The sequence below is a fragment of the Oenanthe melanoleuca genome, chromosome 1A (genome assembly GCF_029582105.1).
Source record: "Oenanthe melanoleuca isolate GR-GAL-2019-014 chromosome 1A, OMel1.0, whole genome shotgun sequence".
Taxonomy (NCBI): Eukaryota; Metazoa; Chordata; class Aves; order Passeriformes; family Muscicapidae; genus Oenanthe; species Oenanthe melanoleuca.
In genome coordinates, this window is record NC_079334.1 from 21,118,136 (window position 1) to 21,142,117 (window position 23,982).

At 41.2% G+C, this 23,982-nt stretch overlaps 1 protein-coding gene across 18 annotated transcripts in view; it reads right to left on the reverse strand.

Moving 5' to 3' along the window:
* RBFOX2 (RNA binding fox-1 homolog 2) overlaps positions 1–23,982 on the reverse strand; it is a 164,735-nt gene that overhangs the window by 21,733 nt on the left and 119,020 nt on the right. For 16 of the 18 annotated variants that reach the window (XR_008842283.1, XR_008842284.1, XR_008842285.1 and 13 more), the window contains 3 exons: positions 22,435–22,581; positions 9,503–9,556; positions 245–337 (listed from right to left, as the gene is read on the reverse strand). Coding sequence is in view for 15 of the 18 variants with exons in the window: in XM_056510454.1 (XP_056366429.1) it covers positions 245–337; positions 9,503–9,556; positions 22,435–22,581 (294 nt within the window). In the remaining 3 variants the exon portion in view is untranslated. The remainder of the gene's footprint in view (positions 1–244; positions 338–9,502; positions 9,557–22,434; positions 22,582–23,982) is intronic. The other 2 variants (XM_056510455.1, XM_056510456.1) reach the window with 1 other exon arrangement.

Genomic DNA, 23,982 nt, shown 5'->3' on the forward strand with positions numbered 1-23,982 from the left:
TGGGAATAAAACTTAATAAAAGAAGAAAGAAAAGGAAAGAAAAAAATACCCAAAATAACAATAAAAATATTCTGTAAAGGGTGTAAACTTCTGTACATTTCAGTGCAGGGAGGTGAAGGACACAGACACAAACACACACGCACACACGAGACTGGGATCCAAATGTGAAATAAGTGAGGCAAGACACAAAAAGAAATCAAAAGAATAAATATAAAGAAGAAATTGAATTACTGAAGACATGCACCTCGATTTTACGGCCCTCTACCACGGTGCCGTGTAATTTCTCCCTGGCCCTGTCTGCATCAGCACTATTCTCGAAAGTTACGAACCCGAATCCCTGCATGCAGCGGGAGAAGGGGGGAAAACATGCACATCGTTATATATTGAAATACTGATCTCTAGGTAAATAGAGAAAAAATATCACAGTATGAAATCGACATCAGCACAACTCAGCAATAACCTCCTAGAGTCACATTGTTGGTTCATGCATGTTTCATAAATGAAAGAAATTAAAATCGATAAAAAAGGAACTGTAATCATAATAAGAATAATAAGAGTAATTAAAAAAAAAAGAAAACATAAAAGCAATTGAGGCCAGACCAAAAAAGAAGTACAAAGTTACTCGAGACAATTTTTCATTTCGTTTTGGTTTGATTTTTTGTTTAAAAACACTAAACCCTGCTCTGACATAGGCAAGCTGGGCAAGCCCAAGTTGAGCTTCTCTCCCCTCCTAATGAATACACAAATTTTGCAGGACCCCTGCCAACCCCAGACACAGTACAGGACATCAAAACTGAGCAGCACTTTGTTCTCTTGAGAAACTGCTATGAGAGTGAGCAGCAATCTGAGTTCATGCCTGGCACCAGGAATTCTGCAAAGCTTTGGGCAAATCAAATACTGAACCTTGCTTTTTCACCTGTAGAATGGAGACAATAATTACCTACCTTAGAACAGTGTTGAGAGGAAGGGCTCTTTGTAAAGCATCCCTTGTAAGCTCTTCAGGGCACAGATCATGTCTACTCCTAAGCCTGTAACTTCCCCAATGATACATGGGGCCCTGAAAGTAAGCAGGGCTTCTAGGTGGCACCATAAAATAAGCATAATTAATGTGAAGATTTAGAGTATCACATACTGTAGCTCCAAAATATTCTTATCTCTGAGTACTGTGATGGACTTGACTGTAAATCTGAACACCTAAATACTGATTCATTGGTCAAGGCAGGTTTTGTATGACACTACTGACCCTCTGCTACCTCGCCCTCCCACCCTGCTACCCACCTTTGTTCTGAGATGGCAACCTCTGTGCTGTGGATGGCAACACATCTCTGCCTAATTAGACCATGAAATTTCTAGAAAAATTTACATGCCTTGCTTGGAGCAACCACAAAAGCTCAAGGACTACCAAAACATCACTTTAGTTAGCCAAATTCAGGTTTAGCACTCCCACGAAGGAACAAGCAACACACGCCTGTCCTACACATGCTCATGTTGCTGCCAGCTCATGCAGTAGTGCAATGGGGCAGGGTAGGAGAGCATGCTTCCTTCCACAGAGATGAGTGCACTGACATTAAGAGAAAGCCAACATGACAAAGTGAATTAGGATTTTAACTAGAAGCAAATGGCATCTTAATACAGGCAACTGTGATGCGATACTGTTCATGCCATTAGAGAGAGCGGACCCAAACAGAAAGCATTGTTGCATTCTGCTTTCAGGATATCTTAACAACAGCAATAACTGGCTCCTGTGGCTTGGTATAAAGCAAATACTGCTTTAATGTACAGAGAGTAATCTCCACTGGCTCCAGTACCCCCAGGAGCAGAGCAACAAAGCTTACATTTGGTGCAGTGGGAACTCCCTCCTGATGTTAATGGAAGAGTGAGGTGATGAGAGTGATGTACAGCTATGGCCATTAGGGAAGGGGCATCTAGCCAGCAGCCTCCTTCATGCACCTTGGGGTCAGTATGTGCTTGGACTGGACAGCCCAAGAAACAGCACCTTGACTTCTAAGCATTGTTAGCAATGAGACACAAGCAAGCCATTATTCTTCAAATGCTTTTTAAAGGTCTTTACAATACTAATCTCAAACAGCCCAAGCTGTTTAAGTGACAAGCTGGCCTTTACCATCCACAGCTAGGTTTCCAGCACAAAACTGCTACAAATTTGTAAAACGCAGGGTGGTGGTTGTTGAGGGGGGAAAAGGTTTACTTGTTTTTTCTCCCCCCTGCCACACAGCAATAATAAAGGATCTTAGCCAAGCACTGCAGTGCTGAGATCAACGAAAGCACTCCTTTGGGCTCCAACCCAATAATGTAAAGCTTCAGATAATTTCATTTCTCCAGCTATAAATAAAGAGCTATATAAATAACTAACGGTTGCCTTTTTCAGGACTGCATAGAAGTTCCCTGTTTAAATGAATTAAAATCAGAGCTACAAGACATTGGGGCTAATAAAACAGCCCAACTGCATATAACTGTCAAATATGTTTCAGAGAACTGAGGGGGGTGCAGGGGGTGTAATAGCAAAGCTGACTATGAAGGAATAGGGTATTGTGTCTGCATCAAAGAGCCACTACAGAGAAAGGTAAGCCTGAGAAATACAGCAACACCCTTCCCTCTGGTTCTGTATAATGGGGAAAAAACATCCTTTAAAGGTTGGGGGAGGAGGGGAGGTAAGGACTACAACAAGAATCTCTATTTCCCTCTTCTCTTTTTGCATTAAAATTTGTTTGTTCTAGACAAGCCTGTGGTGACCAAATGAAATTTATGTCTTCAGTGATGATGTGAACTGAAAGCTGGAGTGCAGATGGAAAGTAATTTTTTAGACATTAATCTGTGCAGGCTAGAACCAAACTAAGACTATTTTAATTCACATCTGTTTGCAATTAGTAAAGTCTGTATGGGATTTGAAAAAACTACATTACCATTAAATATCCTTAAATTGAGTAGGAATTTTCAGTATTTTTATTAAGTTAACTCAGGGCAGCATACAATCCACATGCAGACTATATGAATATAATTAACAATGTGAATTAAACCAGAATTAATCTGATTCAGAACAACATAACTAATTAACCATATTTTATTGACAGATCAGCCCTCAGCTTGTGCAGCTTTAGTTGAGCACCATTTAACATCAATGCTGAATTAATGCTTTACATAGTTGACTATGGCAGTTAGTATTTGTGTCCTCCTGGTTTGTCATATTAATGCATCTCTTCGACATTCAAATTTTCATCAGGAAAAACAGGTGAGCCACACTTGACATTTTTGCTACTTCTAAGTTTAAAAACTAGTAATTAGATATATATTTACACACATTTTTAAGTGGGAAAGAAAAAAGAACATACATATATTTTTTATTCCTTCTCACAGATGACCTGTAAAGAATAGGGATTAATTTGTACCTAAATACATATGCAACAAACAGTTCTCAGTTTTCCCTCAGTAAGGTTGTCTTGACCTTGAAAGAAAAAAAAGAAACAAAGCAAGAAAAAAAAAAAAAAAAAAGCAAGATGGGGCAGGTATCCAATATTTACTAGCTTAGCTTTACAGCAGGTACTGGATTGCTCCATCATAATAGGTATGGAGCCAGAGGAAGGGAAGATCCTGGATGAAAAAAATACTTAGGTTTTCTAAAATTTAGATTATACACATAATTTGAGTTTAATAATGCTGTTATAATAACAAAGCTGAAATTTTCAACAATTCCTCCCCACCAGCAACTGTCATGAACTTCTCCCATGCAGAAAATAAGTTTAACCCAGCGAATAGTTAATCCCAACAAGCACTTTTAGGACTGGTGAGTAATTTGCAGTACCAGACTAACCCCTTTTTACCCAAAGGTTTATTGAAAGGGCCTGAAGAGACCGAGTAACTGTCACCCTTTTAGTCTGGCCTCAGATTCTGCAATAAATAACAAGCAACATGATGAGCAGTGAAAAAAAAATAATAAATGTATATATATATATAGTATTTGAACGTTTCCATCTCTGAAGAATGAGAAAGAAAATTTACCATGTAACCGTAAAGGGAGAAATCAAAACCAGACGGTTCTCCTGGGTGTGGCCAGAACACAGAAATTAAACAAAAAACAACAACAAAAATAAAATAAAGTAAAATAAAAAAAAAAATAAAACCAAAGAAAACTAAACAGAGCCCCTTGAAATCCATGCATTGTTAACCCTTTGTTGGTCATGGAGTTTAGACCAGTCACCTCAGCAGCGTCTTTGCCTTGTACCACTGGAGCACACAGCCAGCAACCAGCCTTGCTGTAATCTGCTGCTGTGCTTGTTTCTAACCAAGTTTTTTCTTTTTTTTCCCTTATTTCCATAATAAACTTTTAGAAGCCTGAAAAAATTGGCCCAGAGGCAGCATTTTAGGCCACCTGTTTCCAAGACATTTGGAAAGAGTAGGAGGGTTTCAGCTACAATCCACCTGAGATGAGCAGGACTGAATGCACCGACAGCAACACAGCACAGAACCCAGAAACAAGTTATTGGTCACACACACAAATGCACCATTCAGGTTGGTGAAAGTATCTGTATAAACCAAGCTGCCACCATTTCAGCAGCTCTCCCAGCTCCTCCCAGCCCTGTGCTGCGCTTTGCACTAAGGCACATAAACGTATAGAATCTGTCTGCGTGCCTGCGCAATCTCGGGAGTCAGATGTAGGAATTAACCTGACTAAAAAAAGTAAATGTAGGAGTATCTTCCAAAAAACCTGCAGGGCTATTTCTAAACTCTATCATTTCTCATATCTATCTAAGCTCTATCCACAATCCAGCCTGAGCTGCTCCACTGCCAATGCCTGCTGTGAAACAGCAGAGGGGGCAGAGGCCAGCAGTGAGGAGCAGGAGCCCAGCCTGCACTGCTGGGCTGTGAGAGCCTGGGGCTTCAGAGCAACTCCAGCCAGATCAGGACAGGGGCTTCATGGCCCCAGTCATCCCCAGGTGTGTGCTGCTCCTCCTCCCTTCTACTGATCCTGGATCTCACTGTGTGGTCTGTGAGTTCAACAGGCCAAAGTGGCTGAAGAAAAGCTCATTTCTCTCCCTGCTGCATCAGTACCTTACTAATTCAGCACCTAGATAGTGAAATGAGCAGTGCTGGAAAAGCACTCCCAAAGGAGCAGTAGAGGAGCTTATACTATGAAACCATAAGCCTCAGCCTGAAATTCAAGTTTAAATACATCAGTTCAGTGTACAGACTAATTGATCTCTTTAGCTCAGTACTGCAGATTTCAAGGCCTGAAACCACTGAACCAGGATAAAGCGACTGGCTATGTTTCCTTCAATGCCACTAGCATCCTAAAGAGATTTGTGTCCTGAGAAAGTGACACTGGTCACCAGTACTTAATTTGTTTTTAAACTTCATTATATTAATCACACTTTGTATTTCTGGCTTAACTGATGAAATCTGAACAAAAATTATAAAAATAGAATTTAAATAAAAACAAGATTTCTAATTCATTTTATGCAATAAGGCGCTTTCCACTTAGGGTGGAAACTAGGTCCAGAACAAGACTGGCTCAACTCACAGCACCTAATCCATTTTAAAAAGAAATAAAGGCACATGCAAACTTACAGTCTTTAAGGCATCATTATCAAAAACTATATTCACATTCTTATCTTAACCTACAGTTAACTGCAAACTTAAGAATCCACACAGCTTCCACACAAGTTTTTAGTTAGCATAGGTTTACTTACATAAATCCAAACACCAACAGATGCAATTTCTCTTGCAACCCACTATACAACCAATTTTTAAAATAAAGTACTTTTAGGCACTATAGACTTATACAAGAACTTGGAGATCTGAGTCTCCCAAGTGGAAATCAGTGAGAGACACAAACTTACAGTATCCTGAAATCATGAGCTCCTCTGCACTAATATGAACTCTTACCATTTGAAAAGCTACCCACAGAAACCCCTAAAAAACCGCTCCCTATTCAGCCAAGACTTTGCTGTGTGCTTACGTACTCCTGGTCTCTGAATGTCATTGAGGACACATCTTGGAATGGCACATGGTACACAGCTGGTGAGCAAAGAGCTTGGATTCCCTTCCCCTGCAGTTTTACAAATGCCACAGGGTACTCATTACACAGGCAGACTGCATTAATTCTGCAAATATGTCCACTTGTTCAAATCAGCACAATAGTGGCAAAATACGCATCTAGAGGATGCATCTCCACTAACAAAAGGAGCAGGAATCCTCTCGACTTCCTCTGGAGGTGTTTTATTCACGGTTCAGTGAAGTACATGGTAAACTGCAACCATGGGCAGAATGCTATTTAAAGGCACTTACACCAGTCAGAGCTAGAAATGTAATGGTAAACAGGATAAATGAAACAAACAGCTAGTTTCCTGGAAGCGAGCAAAAAAAGCTAAACACATCAAGGGAAGACTGACATAATTCTATTAAACAAGAAGAAAACAAAATGCAATTCAAGGCATGTTTAAAGTTTATCTTCTTTCTCACACACAGTAAAGCAGTATCAGTGTGAGGTCTACCAGGGCCAATATATTCCTACTAAATAGACTAAATCTGGGAAGAAAGCGAGTTATAAAACAGGAAGTTGCACTGCTTTGAGAGAAGAACAAGCAAAACTCATTAACTGCCTCCTACACTGCTGTGATAGAGAAAGTCAACAAATACCCTTTCTGAAAGAACCTGAGGTGAGAGGTGGCTGTGATGGACACACCCAGCTCTCTCTTTGGTCACCGAACTTCGTAAGCACACAGAGATCCTGAAGATGCAGCCTGTTTGATAGAGCTTCCCAAGGCTGTCGAAGAAAACTGCCTGGTCATCTCAGGTGGATTCAAAATGAAGAATGCTACCTGAATGCTCCCTCCAGTCCCTCCTACTGACCAGCCCTGGAGCGATCCCAGTAGAGTTCTGCCACCACAGCTCGGCAGGGACAAAGCGCTGCTCAACCCCGTCATACACTGGGTGGGGGCAAACCCAGGGCAGTTAGGGATTTACCACTGTACCTTTGAAATATTTACAAAACATATACACAAAACACTACAACCCTTAGGAACCCAGGGAAGGGAAGGGAGCATTGAGAACACAGCACAAGGCAGGCAGCAGGAGCATCTGCTTTCGGATTCCCAAGAGAGAGGAGGAGGAGAAGAAGAGAGAGAGGTTTCATATCATTAGATTAGAATGGAAACCACAGGGCAGGAAAATGCATTCAGATTTTTTCCTAAGGTGGAGGAAGAACCCAAGAGTGAGTGAGTGGCCTCCAGAAAGATCCATTTCCTTTGCTTCACCATCAGATCACCAAACTGTTGTTTTTCCATTATTATGTGAATACCAGGTGCTTCGTGCAGCTACGCCCCACTCAAACACTGGGGCCTCCCATTTTCATGCTAAGCAGGAAGAATCTTGCATTCCTTTTAGAACAGGAATTATTTTGGGTGAGAAGGATGCAAAGATACCATGAAACAACTCTTTGGCTGTTTTTTCATTCTGTTCAGATTCTGGACATCCCTCAGTAGAGTCTACCAGTTTTGTAACTGCTTTTTGCTACAAGATGGCAAAAAAAGCAGTAGAAAACTGCATGGTTAATAAAGACTAGAAGAACATCTCTGGTTTTTGGTTTTTTCAAATGTTTATTAAGGGTTCAGGGTAACATTCATCAAGGAACTCTTCAGCAATAATTTTTGTTTTAACTGAAAACCAGAAACCTTGGACTTTAGCAACAGCACAAGAAGGTACTTTTCACAGTCATAAATCTAGTCTTTACAGAAAAGCCTTCAATGCCAATGTTGCCTAGAAGGGAAAGGGCAGCCGTGGGCGTTTAATACACAGGGCTGTATGGATGGGAGAGAGAGAGTGAAGTTCATGTGTGAAGAGGAAAACACTGCTCTGGAAAGCACAGGCAGTGAGATATGAAGAACATTTTGCCAGGCCAGTTATTTTTGTTCTTTCTTTTGCAATTATATCTGAACAAGTAGGGATTTGATAGAGGCCAGAGGCTATTCTCAAAACCAAACAATAAGGACTAAAAATCAAGAGTAATTCACAGGTAGCTTTGGCCTATAAATATCAAAAGAACAGCAGAAAGCAGAATAAATATTTACAAATTCAGGACAGCTGATTGTTTTGGTAAAGCATATAGATTTTTAACCATGCAGGAAAGTAAAACTCTAACTAAACCATATTAGATATTTACATGTTCAGACAGTCTTGTTAAAAAACAAAACAAAAATAAAGTCATGGTATTAAGCAGAAACAGAGGATGAGGGGAAAGGGCTAAAATTCATATCTTTTGTATACAGATCAATGGCTTTCTGGTTTCCAGATAATACAAGACTGAAGAATTTCAGAATGCATCTTGGGCAACATGGGTGGAAATTTGCAGAGGGCTCTGAGCATGAACATATCCCAGAATATGTGTTGAAGCAAAGAGGCCACTGTAAAAACTGTGGACCTCAAATCCAAGCAAAAGGCATAGACTGTAAACCAAAACTGCTTAGCTGAATTGCAACTTCAAAACCTTTTGTGTGCATGCACACATGTGCACACACGTGTGTGTGAGGAGGAGGGAAATCTTGTTTTAATTGAAAATGGGAATCTTAGCATTGATTAAGTCAAGCAGAGTATAGACATGCACTGTGCAAGCTTCCCCCATAGAGCTTTGGCAATGCACCTCGCTCCTGACCTGCAAAACTCCCTGCTATTCCAGTGCTGAACCTCCTGGGCAGAGAGAGAATCACAGCAATTTGTCATTGTGGTGATACTGGTTACGTGATGAGAACCAATTGCCAATTAGGACAGAGATCACTGAATCTCTCTGCAGCTGACCTGAGTAACATTTGAAATCTCATCTCCAGAGATAGAAATTACCATAAACCCTGAACAAAACATGCCTCTTAATATATCTGTAGTAAGAACATAGGAGTGTGAATGCAAATTCTGCGGGGGAGGTCCACATGGGGCAGAGCAAGTGGAATGAGGATGCTTCTATTAAAGCATCAAATATCTCAAACATGAAAGGTCAGTATCTCAGCAGTGCCAAGTAAGTCTGCAACACAGTAAATAAAATCCTTTCACATATGAGATATGACAGTTTTTTTACTGAAGTATTTTAATGCAATGAAAATGGCAGGGATGGGGTGAGTTTAGCTTTTGTTCTTACAGTCTCCCATCACGCAAAGCTGTTTTACCTTAATCTGCCTTCCTCACAGGGCAGCCATTGCCAAAGCAATGGGAATGGGTTGGTGTGAAGGCTCAGCTGACTGAGTCCCTGTTTGTTCAAAAGGCTGGGGAACCTGATCCCACCGACAGACAGGAGTGTCTCTGAACATTTTTACATGCTGCCCAGAAATGACCAAGCTCAGAGTCTTGAGTCACAGGGAACAGGAGACAGTCCCCAAAATAGCTTTCCCTTCCCCCATCACACTAATTCCTGCTGATCTCTACAGAATATGTTCTCTAGGCAATGAACTGCCTTTTACTCTGCAATCAAAACAAGAGAAGCGAGTACAGAAACAGGACTTACCTTCGAGCCACGCTCATTAAAGATTATCTCTACATCAAGGATTTTGCCGAATTGCTGCAGAGACAAGGGAAAAGAAAAAAAAAGATTTATTTTTGGCAGTCCATTTTTCCTACCTTCTGCAGGAGCTGGCTTAGTGCAATGAGAAGGTGAGGATATTTCCATTTCTAGCATACAGGCAAAGGCATAAAATGCCAGTGATGTGACCCAATTCCCCTAGGTTAAGACATGCAGATCGTCTTGGTCACAAACTCCAGGTTTTCTCACAAAACTCCAAAGGAAGAAAAACAATCTCCAGGAGAGTTTTAGGGATTTGAGGAAGCTCATCTTTCCCCTGTTAATCTAAACAATTCTTCCTTCCCTCATTCTACTATTTCATCTAAGACATGGTTCTATGATTTCATCCCAGATAGTCAACAACATTTCTCACATACAGTTCAGCATTTCAGCTTCCTCCTGAAGTGGTTATCACAAAGAGAAACTTAACAGTGATGTTTCCCTGGAAGGGATAGTAACATAAGACTCCTAGCCTCAAGGATTTCAAACATTAAAGCTTCTCTCCTTCCCTTTATTTTCCAAAACTCCAAGCCTTCAAAAGAACTGATGGCAGATTGAGAAACCATGAAAATGGAAAATTCCCAACAGTTTGTTTTTCAGAAAAATATCATTCAACTTCAACCTGTGATATAGTAAGTGGTCAACAACCTATGCAAGCTTATTACATGTAATAGAATTCTGACATCTGCCTCAGCCTGGAGACCCCAAGCAGAGCTCTGCACTGAAGGTACTCCAAAGAGCTCTCTATTTACCACAGAAGGAGAGTTACCACCTCTGTGGAACCATGTATGGGTTACATCTTTCCCTGATAGAAACATATTAAAATATTTTACTGAAGCAGCCAGACTCAAAACAGTAGCCTAGAGGTAAAAGAATCACCACTTCAATGGAGGCCCACAGTTCTCTGTCCTCCAGAAGACAGTGCTCCATTTCCAAATTGGAGGTATGATCTCTAGAAAGACAGGTCCAGATGTTGTTTTTAGGAGTGTATATATGGGGCAGTCTTCATTCTAGAGACGTATACTCGTGTACTGCACTCAGACAAATGCCACATCAGTTTTTCCTACACCATTATTTAGGAAAGCTTCCATCAACACGGTTTTGATATAAGTTTGATAGCAAATGAAGGAAGGACCAACAAGAAAATAATGAATGGTTTCACAGTTAAAAAATATGATGAACACAGGGTCCAGGCACTGGGACACTCTCCCCTTTGCCCAGCGTTCTTAATATAGTATTTGCCTTTTTTTTTTATTTAACAGTTGCATTCAAAGTCAAATGGGTATAATACTCATGTTGTGGGTGCCCTTCTCGAGAGGCTTGTGGCCAGATTTGAAAACCTGGAACATTTACAGCAGACAGCCAGGATGGCTGAGGAGAGGTTCCAAATATGTTAAGCAATAAAAAGTTGCCGAGTCCCTTGAACAAATATTCCACAACTGTCTGCAAGCAAACAAAACACTTTCAACAATTTTAGCTATAGTTTCTGTCTGCTTGCCTTCTCCATTCTTAAAAAGGAGATCTTGGTTCACAGATGTTTTTACTGTTCTATTGTTCAAGGACAATACTTGATACTCTATTCATCCCAAGAACAATTGAATTCACAACATCCTACGTTACACAAGTTTGCATAATGCTAATGTAAACATGCATCTTCCTTGAAACCTCACATCTCAACAGCTTAGGCTTGATCCATGCTGGATCCTCTTTTGACCACTTCTCTACCAATCACAGCTAAAACACGTTTTCTATTTCTATCCCACACTTGGTGTGGGCTTGTCAATAAAGGAGATTAACCGTTGATTGCCTTTTGTTGTCTTTGTTGGATGCAGCTTTGGTACTGCCATGAAAGGAATCAGTCATGATTGTCATGATTGCTTTCTTGGTAGACTATCTCAGCATCATTACATGACTGGGGCTGAACCAATTTAGCAGCTTGCTGCTGCTGAAGGGCTGTCCCTGCTCCTTTGTCCTTCCTTGTCTGGTCTAACCAGCCTTCCAGAGGCGGCCTCAGTTTTCATTCTCACCTGCAGATAAACTGATACAGCTCAGCAATCCTGCAAACACCCAGCCCAAGAAAAGGAATACACACAAATATTCTGACAACGTACTGATCTGAAGTGGCTTGAAGGGTCAGTGAGCATTATGGCTTGAAGAAGCAAAAAGGAACAGAAAGCAGCACACCCTGCCTGAGAGCAGGATCTGTCCCCTGCCAGATCAGCTCAGCTGCCTAGCCCTGCCACAGTCCCTGAAACAGCCAGGCTCTCAATAAATGCAAAGGCCAAAATTATTTTCAGAATCTTCAAAGCCATCAGAAATCACTATTTTTTACCTCATCAGAATCACCTTGAAAGAGAACAAACCGCGCAGTTTCTGGCGCACATGACGCGGTGCCATCCTGCCCTTTCTGCACACGGCTGGGAATGGATCCTCAGGCATTGCTGCCGGTGCTGCCTGCCAGCCCACTGGGCTCAGCTCCCCGTGCAGGGCTTCCACACCAACAGGAAACCCTGTCCTGTGCGTTCAGCTTCTCGCGGCTGACAGGACGCTGGCAGTGACACAGTGCGAGAGGTCTGCCCTAGCTCTACGAGAGGCAGCATGGCTCTCCCTGCTAGGAGATGATGGAGGCACATTGCTTCCCAGATGACAGAATTAACAGCCTGTGGTCACAGCAAACACAGGCTTGGCATCTACTGCAATGGGCTACAGCCACCCAGGCAAACTGCCCCAATCTCTTCTCTGCCCAGGACTTGTGGGTGTTTGAAGAAGCAAGAGGGAAGGACCTCCTTGGGAGAGAAGAGCAGAGACAACAGGGGCTGCTGTTGAATGGAGGTTTGCTGGGGCGGGGTTTCCTGCTCCATGAAATTCCCTGAAAGAAAGCAGGGCTGTGAGGCAGAAGGATGTGTGCTGGGCTCCTCAAGGCTCTGCTGCAGCCATTATCACAGTTCCTAACGTGATGTCTCTTGTTGCCATTGCTGCAATGGTTACACAGCAGGTCCCAGCACTGGAAGGCACTTTTTTGGTAGCATGTCAGAATTTTCCTGAAGAATGAAAGCAGGAAAAAAAGAACTAGTTCATTTTAACAGTTTATAACTCCTTCAAAGCTGAATCTAATCTAGCGGAACCATAAAAAGGCACTTTGTTCTCCGATGGTCCTTCGCCTACCAAATGTCAACAGTCTACAGCAAACATTCGAAGTTTTAAGAGCTCCTTAGAGAAAGGTCACCATTTTTGTATGAGAAATGCTAGGCCATCTAAATACAAGGGTCAACACCAAGTGCCCTCATAATAATTTTTTTAAATCATGTATATACAGGCATGTTTGTATTTTTCAAGACATGCCAAACAAAACAAGCCCCATGTTTAAGTCAGCCATGAGGACTAACCCTCCAATCTCTAACCTTGAAGACACGAATCACTGTGCTCACAGACTCAATTGGCTCACTCAATAATTACCAAGAACTCCTATTAAGAACTCTGCACAACCTCTGGAGAAGGTATTGCAGGACTACCCATCTCCAATGTTCCCCACCATGATTTAGAAAGCTTACTGTGTGACCAAGAGGCCAGCAATACCTACCATGTCAGGTTGTGCAAGATGCCACCTCCATGAACTGCTCACACACATGCCATGTGATAGGAAAATACACACACACATGCTATTCCTGTCATGCCACGGCAAGGAGCTATAGAATCTTGTTTTATCTTAATGGTCTCTTCCCTGGAGTAAACTTGACAAGCTTTCAGGTATTTTTAGTACAGCAGGTAAATGAGAATCAGACCCTCTACAATGGTAGCAGGGAGTGTTGGAAATAAAGTTTTTAAGAGGCACAAAGATATGAACAGACAGGAGTTACAACCAGAAACTAATCTTGCTTGAACACAATCTACCTTATCATAGATTCAAGGGCATTGTGCAAGGAATGATATGCATGCTGTGTGTTTCTTTTCACACAGATGTCATGAAGGCAACAGATTTTTCCAGCTGAGCCCATAGCTACATTAAGCATAATAAATTTGAGAGATCTGGCACCAGAAAGCTTTTGTCTTCCAAGGCACTGACAATTTGGTAGGGCTCCTCCTATATGCTCTGTTCCAGCTGGCCCTGACTCCTGTCCCTGTCTAGAGCTTTCAAAATCAGCTCCAAAATGTGCCATACAAATAACTTAATCCTAAAGAATCAAACAACAGGGAGTACAAGGCAAATTCTCTAGAAATCATGGAACAACAAAGATAATAGGAGAAATCAAGTGACATCATCATCCCTACAAGAGAACTCCGTATGTCCAAGCAGTTTTGTTAGCCCTATAAAGTTCACTTACAGATGAGTCCAATGAGCTATCTAAACTTCAAAGGTGTCAAACAGTTCATTCTTATAGATGGTCAACATTCAAAACAGCCAAGAAACCGACATCATGAGGTATGTGAGCAAGAGCATTTTATAAGCAGGATAGATTCATGCTACAGAGAAAGTCCTTTCCCTAGGTCCCAGCTCCATGGGATATACTTTCAGCTGAGCACAACTGGCTCCATCATAGTGTGTATTAGTCAGTGCTTAGTTATGGCAGCATGGGGTCTGCCAGAACTACACTATCAGCACAGCAACTTCTTCACCCAAAGCTGAGTCACATCTCTCCAAGCAATGGGGCCAACCCTGGTCAGCCGAGCTACACTGCTATGCTTTGCTGACAGGAAGATGGAAGCACCAAGGATTTATAAACCAAAGCACTACCACAGTTTACCAAGTGAACAGATAATGAACAAGCACCAAGCAGCCCTTACTAGGGTTGAGCTGTTGCCCAACAAAACACACATTTTCTGAGAAACCAGACTGTAACAGGAAGCCACACACAGATTTCTAAAAGGATTTACAAACCACAGCCATCATTAAAAAAAAAAAAAACACCAAAAAACCAAAAAACAACAAAACATGATGACAAACATAGTTTCTCAGTCATTTGTTGTTCTCTAAATCCCAAATAAAAGATTTTCACATGAAACAGTGAGATGGAGATGAACATTACTGCAGGGCACCATCCTGAGAGACAGATCTTAACACCAGTCTAGCTTCCAGATCTACACTTCCAGCTCCTTGTTCCTGCTTTGTGCCGTTCCCCAGAGGCATGACTGCAGTGTAACCTGGTACTGATGCTGCAGGAAAGGTACTTGGACCCATGCCCACAAAAGCAGCATATATTCCAAAATCAATTTGAGAGTACTTAGCATGCAGACTGAATCCATATGAAACTGGGTCAATAAAAGACAACTCCATGTAATTTTACCCAGGCCTTTTATCCAATTAAAACCAGCTACAGCACAGCACTGTTTACTAAATAACATTCAGCACAGTCTTGCTGCAGACGCTCCTAGTAACTAAAAAAAAAAATCTAAAAAAGTCTTAGATAAATGCATGATCCAGTCATTGCTGCCTTCCAGCAGAGGGTCAGTACAGAAGTTGATAGCAGAGAGCTTCCTCAGAGCAAGACAGACAGTACAAGAGAAGCCGGCAGCTGCAGGGGCATAAGCACCCCCGCACACCATGGCCATGCAGAAAAAATACAATGTTCAAGCAGCACTGAGCACACAAGTCCTTTTGGAAAGGTGGTTTCAGAAAACGCCCAGGTTAAACACATCAATATAATCAGCAGAACCTCTTAAAACTCTAACCAACACCAGCAAGAACAAAGTCCCATCCTGTGACAAAGCTGGGGCTCACAATCATCAGAGGGAGAGCTCGGAAACAAGAAAAGCCGCAAAGCCACTTTGTGTCAGAATATTTGTTCTCCAATACTGGCACTATGCACATGTTACATGCAACTGGTGGCCAGTAGTACCAGCAGATGAAAAACCTAAAATACATCTTGATATCCAGAAGACAGAACCCCCTTCTTCAGGTGTCCAATCCACTCAGAAAGCAGAGTACCTTTAAGCAAGTGTGTTATTGCTCTACTTTGGGCCCAAATGCATCAACACCTGCAGGCCAGAGCTTCTTGTTCTATCGTATTATTACCTATATACCTTAACACTTAAAGATGTACTTCTTCCATTGCCAATACTTGTGGATTGCTAATTATTTCTGTGGTTAAGTTGCCAGTAAATTACTGGCAAATACAGACTTAAAATTCCACCAAATTCTTGCTGACAAAGAGCTGTAGTCTAATTTGTGTTTGCTTTAGCCTCAAACTATGGGCTTATGGAGGTGTTTTGCACTCTTGACACAAGAGTGAAGTTGGATGAGAAATTATATTCATCAGGATATTTTAGGAAGTGCAAAGTGACAAAATGTTTCCTCAGAGGCCAAGATTTGAAGGCTGCAAGAGCTTCCAAAACTATCTGAGTTTGCAAAACTCTGTTGTTTGGGTCTTACAAAGCAGTGGTCATCATAAAGAACCTTGCAGTAAAGATATGAATTATGCTTAGAGAAGGAAAAGGATAGCATTACCTGCCTTAATGTCAACCTTTTCCAATGTAAAAAAAAAAAAAAGAAAAAAAGCTACCATTCTGTCACCTGTAAAAAATGATACTATTAATAACTTCATTAACTGAAATTAATTAAATGGGACATAATAGTCATCTTTATAGAAAACACCTAGGGGTTTTTATTGTTGTAGCTGATAACATATAAAACCCCTTTATCAATTGAGCTGATTATGCTCCCCAGCAGAAAGAGCTAACAGTCTACAAGTAGTAGCTATGGATTGAGCAAGTTTTAAAAAAAAGCAGGGTCTCCATCTGAAGCCAGAGCCTGAAAAAATTCACAGCCTCTATCGTGCTAACTCACCTTCATCTGCAAACATCATCAACATAGTCCTTATTTTAATCTTACCTTTAACCAAATAGCATTTCATCACAGTAAATTCTGAGAAACATCAATTCTGACTCCTCATATTGTTGCTCTCACAACAGGTAAGAAAGATTTTGTGCAAGGACATCCATATGAACTATTAAAACAATCCCCTTTGCTTGTTTTTGTTGAGACAATTCAAAATTCAGCTTGGGAACAGAAGAATCTTCCTCTTTCAGGCTGTCCCACCCTGCCTCTATCTTCACCAGGAGACTCCAAAGTCCATCAGCCCAAATCCAGAAATGACCAGACTATCCCAGTAGATTTTATACTAGGAGGAGGACTGCTTCTTGAAGCACGAGAGGGAAGGGCTGAAGCTACCAACCATGAGGTGCAAGCACAGACACAATCACAGCACAAAGCTGAAAAGGACTAGAAATATGTTGAGGGGAAATATCAACTTTTCTTCTGCACAGACAGTTCAGTAAGGAAGGGAACATCCTACCACCATTGTACAACATGACTACCATCACATCAGAGTCCTTGCATACAATAGCCAAAGAAGGTCCCTCAGAAAATGGACAGTAAGATTTTGAAAAAAGAGTTGTTAATTTCTTTTTAACACTAATGGCAACTCTTCTTCTCCCTGGTAAGCTGTTCCATTGTTCAAATAAGCCTCAATGACTATGATTTTTTTTTTCTTATTTGAAGGGTAATTGTGTTAAATCTCAGCTTTCAACTGGAAAATCTTTTGACTATAAACAAGAGCTACACCCCTTTTTAGTAGGTATCACCCATATATAAGCATTTTTATAGAAATTACTTATCATCTCCTAATATCTCTTTCTAAAAAGCTGAGTAAATAATGTCCCGAATACCTTACCAAGTTAAAAAAAAAAAAATCACTCACCCTCCAAGTCCTAGTTTATTTCTTTTGCTCTTAAAATGATCTCAGAACTGAATTAAATAATGTAGTCACGGTCTTTTCAATTTGGAACATGAGCAAGATCACATCCCTCATTCAACCTGATACCTCTTTGAATTATTGAAGCAACTATCTTCAACAATCACTAGTATTCCCCCAAATCAGTGTTTTCCAAAGAAATCTTTCCATCTTAAGAGCACAGACCAGCTCCCACATACTTAGTACTCCGCAGTGAGCTGCATCAAACACGTTTTTGTTGGATTTATCATCAGTCAACCAGGCATTTCTACTCATTCTCTAACAGCAACCTTATCTGTCTCTTTCCTGCACCAAATAGTTTTTTAACTGCAAACCTTACTGGCAGGTTTTAATAGTACCATCTCCATGGGCTGATACTGATACCGAACAGGACAGCAGTGGAAACAGATCCCTGGGGAACCTGACAATAGAAACAGTCTTGATCACAGCTATCTCTCAAGTAGCTACTACTTTTTATTATCTATCATTAAAGAGGTTTTTAATCCCTCTAATGTGAGTTGTGCTTGAGATAAGTATTATTTTTCTTAAAAATTGGTCACTTGGACAAATTCAATTGGTTGAGCAATGTTTCACTGTATCAGTATTGCTTTGTACAACCTGTCAAAACAGACAAGAGAGCATTTGTCTGCAAAGGTGTATATTACAAAGTTCTGCTAAATAGATACTAACATATTTTTATCAGATTCTAATCGGCGTCTTTAAAATGTTCCAAATTTATTTTTATCTTGGATCAACATATAGGTTCTTAGCTCTTTGGTTCACCCCTTTGATGCTTTTTCAATACTGAATCTTGGTGGGCAGCATTCCACTCTTCTGCAACTCCTGTAGCTTACACGAATTGGCTAAAATTTACTACTAATGAATAATGGAGTTCTTTGCTTTGGCTGTTATCACTGGACAAATCTTATCTAGATCTACTGGGTTTTAAATATTAGTGAGCACTGTCTCATCCTCCTCTGTTATTAATTATGTAGAAAACCAGATGAGGTAAAAATACCCCCTCTTAAATTCTAAACAATCAGTTGGGGGATTGCTTTTTCCCTGTTTGATTTTTTGGTTTGCTATTGTCTGTGGGGTTTTTCCCCAAAAATACACAACTACCTCCAGTTTTTATACTGTACCCATACACAGACCTTTTATCTTTGCATGTAAAAAAAAAACTGATGGGCTCTCTACACTTGGGCCACCAGTATCTCCATGACCAGCATATCTTTTTCACTTGCTTCTTTGCTTAAGTTTGCACCTGTATTCACTGCTATTTACTTCCTCCTCCTTGCCTAAAGTGTGGAATACTTTGAGTTTTATTACCGTAGCTCCAGCGACTGCTGAATCATGCCTTCTTGGCCATCAGTATGATGCCATGGAATACTTTATGGCTTCCATTAATACTTCCCTTTTAAAGGTACCTTCCTGGGCAGTTATCTTCCCAATTGTTTAAACTCCAAGAAACAGACTCTTCCAAAGCTCCTTATAGTGCTGTCTGATGCCATATTCTGTTTGCACAAAGCAAATACAGACAAATAACAATCACCGGTACCTAGGCAACAGTGGGATTTCAGGTCAGCTATTAACTCTTCTTTATCTGCAAGAACAAGGTCAACTATTGATTTATTCCCCAGTGGGTGCATTAAAAAACAACCTACTCCTTCTAGAAGCTTTCTCGAAGTCTTTTCATTGGCCTCATGAAATGTAAAGTAAATATCACCTGTTTTAAGCAGGCCATATTATTTGCCTCTCTGTAAGATGCATATACACAAGGAAATTCTTGGTCTATTCCTGAGGATCTCTCAAGGACCTGTTAGAAACCCATTATAGCTGAGACATGGTCGGAACCCAAATAATTCAAATTTGTTAAGAAATCCTTATGTTTGCAGCTCTGCCAAATGGTGCAGGTTTAGGAAGCATTATGTAATATGTATTTAATCACACATGGGACAACATGTCTCAAGTCCACCTCTACTCAAGTCTGGACAAAAGCATTAGATATTTTCTGTGCCCCAGGACTGGGCTGACCTCTCGCATGCTGTTCCATCCTTAAGGGGAATTCTTTACTCCTCCCTACCATCACATTTATTTCTTCCTCCACGGCTCCACTGTCTACCCAATTTCTCTCTTTGTACAGTAGCCTGGGAAAATCACTCCAGGCTAGGATTTTGAGTCTCTCAGATATGACGCTGAGGAGATGTGACCTGACACACAGAAGGGAGAGGGAGAAGATGGGGGTTACAGGCTAGTCACAGCTGAAGACTCAGACAACCATGAGGCCCCTTTAGGAGAAAGGCTAGGTTTCAGTGAGTCACCCAAAGGAAAGCATCCTGATCCTGAAAAAGAAATAGAAACAAGCAGGATTCAGAGAGCATGCTCTCCTGCTTGAGGCTATGAGCATGCTGAGAGAAGCAACACTGAAATAGGAAGGAAGATGTGCGAGAATCATTCATTATTTCCTTGGCAAAGTATCAAAGTTCTCTATTACAGAAGAATGGCACATGGGGTGTTTCGTGTCCCAGAAGATGAACCCTCTTCTGGCAGGCATAACTCTCAGCAACCACAGAGCCAGGTGAACTACCAAAAGATTTTACAAGGAATATATTATTCACCCAGTTAAAAATCACATCAGTGTGCTGGGACTTGAGATTATGTTTAGAGGAAAAAAAAAACCAGAGGAACACCAGAAACCAATTCATATAGCATTATTCCCCGCCCCTAGCATTATTCCCGCCCCTCCTATGCACAAAAAGGGCACCATATAGGCCCAAAAATGGACAGGAAACCTTAAAGCAAGTAATTAGGGTATATTTTCATCAAGTCATTTCTTAGGACAGCAGCTCATTTAAACTGCCTGGGTGTCCCAACCTGCAAAGCATAGGTAAGAGTGACCAGGACAGGGATGTCCTTGTCATTTCCATGTCATCCATGTCTCCCACCCCAGGAGCACATGGCAGAAAAGCATCGAGGTGAGCAAGTGTGAAAAAGGCTAGTTGTCAACTAAGCACCAGTCCCAGGAGAAGGGACAGCAATGGGGATGACAATTTATGCAAGCGATGGAGCTCCCAGGAGAGGGGAACAGCTGTAGCACAGAGCAGAATGTGATAAATACAGATTGTAACAGGTGGTCCAAGAACTGGCTGTGATTTCAGCAACTATTTGTCCAAACTGGACAGAATTGCCTACTGCACAGCCCTGCAATAGCAAAAAAGCAAGCAAGGAAAAAGATCACAAAAGCAGAGCAGAAGATTTAGCAATCACAGATTGCCAGGAGATGAGTTTAATTCTGAAAACATTCCACAGACATCAAAAGTGTAACAATAATCTAAGATATGAACAACAGAATCACAGATTCATAGTTTTGGCTGGCAATTGACTCCAGAGGTCATTTAGTGCATCCCCTGCTCACAGCAGGTATAATGAGATCTTTTTGGCCAGGCTGTGTCCAGTCAAGACAGATACCTTCAAGGACGGAGGTTCCACAAACCATCTGGGCAACATGTTCCACTATTTAAGCATCATCACAAAAACCCTAAAATTTTCCAGGTATCTAATTGATAAATCAAAGGCAGAGAGGCCCTGTGAAGAGACCTAGAGAAATTAGAGGGCTGAGTAATCACCAACCATACGAAGTTTAACAAAGACAAGTGCCAGATTCTGCACCTGGAACCCTGGATGTATGGACAGATTGGAGAATGACATGCTGGAGAACAGTGCTGCAGAAAGGGACTGAGGGGCCTGGTTGACAGCAACTTGACTATGATGAAAGGCCTGAAATGCACTTTTATTGAGTATATTAACATTTCCCTAAGCTCATTTCTTCAGCCTGGCCAGGTACCTCTGAATAGCAGCCTTGCCTTTCTGCCTTTTAACCATTGTTTCTTTCCTTTTGTACTGTCCAAGCTACAGACAGATAAGCCAAATTCTTCTCTCATTTACAGTGTTCAAGTCCATGAATCAGACACATTTACAGTACTGCAACACTACTCTGCATGTGAGTGTATGCCTTTGTGTATGCATATACACCCACACAGATGGCTCAGGTAATGCAATAACTGAAATAGAAATACTGCAGAATTTGGAGGAGCAGCTGCTATAAGTGGGGACCAAGATATATATACTTCAGGCCTAAGGTAACAAGAGTTTTGGGCTTTCCTGACTTTGATTCTTTAAACTGCACCTTTTAAAGGCAGCAGCTGTTAACTTCATAAATAATAAGTATTTCTGAAGACTTTAAAACATGTCATCAACCAAGGATTATATCAACAAGTCAAATATTCCTGATGATGATGAGATGACATATAGATAACTTCACCTCAAGGTCAGGTCATGAGACATCTAGCTTGTTTATCTGTGTTCACATGGAATGAGACATCACATGTACTCAGAAACAAACTCTTCCTCAAAGACCTTATAAATCAAGAATCATGAATCCACGGATTAGGGAAGACAAACTATGTGGTCAAAAGAAACAGAAGGTATATCATATACAATGTAAAATACCATCTGACTTGCATTAGCTTTTCCACATGCAATCACTGGTTGGCAAATTGTTTGCAGCCATCTTTCATCACAGAAATGGATCACGAGGAAAAAAATACTTCAACATGTTTCTATGCAACTGAAAAACAGTGCTTTGCAAGAGATACATTAAGTCAGCGTTTAATCCTGGCCTTTACTCAGAAGTAAGGTGAGGTTTCATTTTGCTTTGGTTTTTTTCCCAAACCAATTGTTAGATTACACTGAATACTGTTGCTCAGAGAAGTTGTGGGTTGCCCAGAGCAGTTGTGTGTGCCCCATCTCTGGAGGTGTTCATAGCCAGGCTGGATTGAGTTCTAAGCAGACCTAGTGAAAGATGTACCAGCCCAGGGGTGCTTGAACTGGATGGTCTTTAAGGTCCCTTCCAAACCAAACTATTTTATGATTCTGTGAACATCTTAATAGGAAGAACACTGTTATAGTTCTCCTGTCTATTTACCAGCTAAGTTAAACACTACCAATTGTCCTAATCCTGCAAATATATTACAGTGTGCTGACTAAACTGAGTGAGGGGGGAGCTTTTCATTCACACAAATACACAGCAACAGGTATCCCACCTGTGGAGAAAGAGAAGCTGCCATGCCTGAAAAGGTGCTCATAACTTACCCCAAACATCTGCCGAAGGTCAGGATCTCGAAAGCGGAAGGGAATGTTAGACACATGAAGTCGTTTTGGAGTGGATTTGCTCTCAGTATTCTCACTGCTCTGTGTCTGTGATTGCTGTCCATCTGTCTGTGCCCCTCCTTCTGTCTGCTGAAATCAGAAAAGACAAAAGTGTGCGCATGAGTAGAAATCACACAAATTCCTTTCACGTGCCTTGTCTACTCCTTAGGTATTAGCACTGCACTTGCAATGGAGCTATCTAGCACTTGACAATTATTTTGATAAAGCCAGCAGCACTTAACAATTGATCTGTTGTTCTTCCCCTCCCTTTTCATGAGTAAACACTAATGAGAACTCAGTCTCCCTCCCCTCCTATCAACTTCCAGCTTACTAGATTTGTCTTTGGTTTTCTTAAATTGCTTCTCTCTTTTAGCCCATTCTTCCTCACTTCAGCTGCCACCATATGAAAGCTCTAATGAAGAGATGGATCTTTTATATCCTGGAGCTGGGAGGTAGTACTGCCACTCTAATCTCATGTGGCAGGATGTTCATGCAATCATCAAAATCCCACAGCTGAAGTGGCAGCTCTTCACCGGGCCAATACCAGAAGTGCATCCTGAGGCAAAATGGCATCTGCTCTGTCAAGCTCCCTTCAGAGAAATGCTACCCCAAAAGAAGATCTATAATTAAATGGTAAAATCCATATAGAAACAGCTTATGGATGTCTCTGATTAACTTTTCGCATACATTTAAGTGAGCCCAGGAACAGGAAACACTCATCACCACTGCAGGATTTATAAAAACTCCAAGTGCTGCTTTTTGCTACCAATTCCACAGCTAAGAAAGGCAATTTGTTCCACTGTTCTCAAGCGCTCACTGGCATCGCAAAGAGAGGTCAAGGGGTACACCAGGGGTATTTTTCACAGAAAAAGTACAAGAGGCAGGCAGAGGAATAAGGGAGATCTGTGTGCCAGATGAGAGTCCTAATGCCTGCACAGAGATTACTGGCAGAAGAAAAGTAAGGAATAGAACCTCAGCCGCTTGTGTGAGCTTAGACTGAAAAGTGCTAAAATTTGAGCACAGCACTAAATATAAAGGCAAGGCCCCTTTGCAAAATGGCTTGATGAGAAAATAGCATTTCTCGCACTTTAGTCAGAACGATGACCTCAAAACCTCAGAGCCACAGAACAAAGCAGACTACAATTTGGAAGGTTTTATTGCTCTTGTCCCTTTCCAAGTGCATTAACTGACAGGCCAAGGTATTCAAAGAGCACCCACCCACTCACTCTGTCTCCACTCACTCTTGCTTCAGACTGCCAGGAGTCAAGCTTTGACTACCCGTATGATGCACTTTTAAGTGTCATTTCAACTCTTTAGATGCCAACCTGAGTTCCTCCTTAATCCATCAAGTAAAAAGAAGTCCTATAAGAAGGCAAGGACTGCAACTACTAAGAGTCAGTCTTTTTAAGGCACTGTCAAGAAAATATGCAAACCTTAAAGATGTAAGAGTAGGGGTGAGGTTTTTGCTGGCTTGGGTTCTTTTTTTCTTCC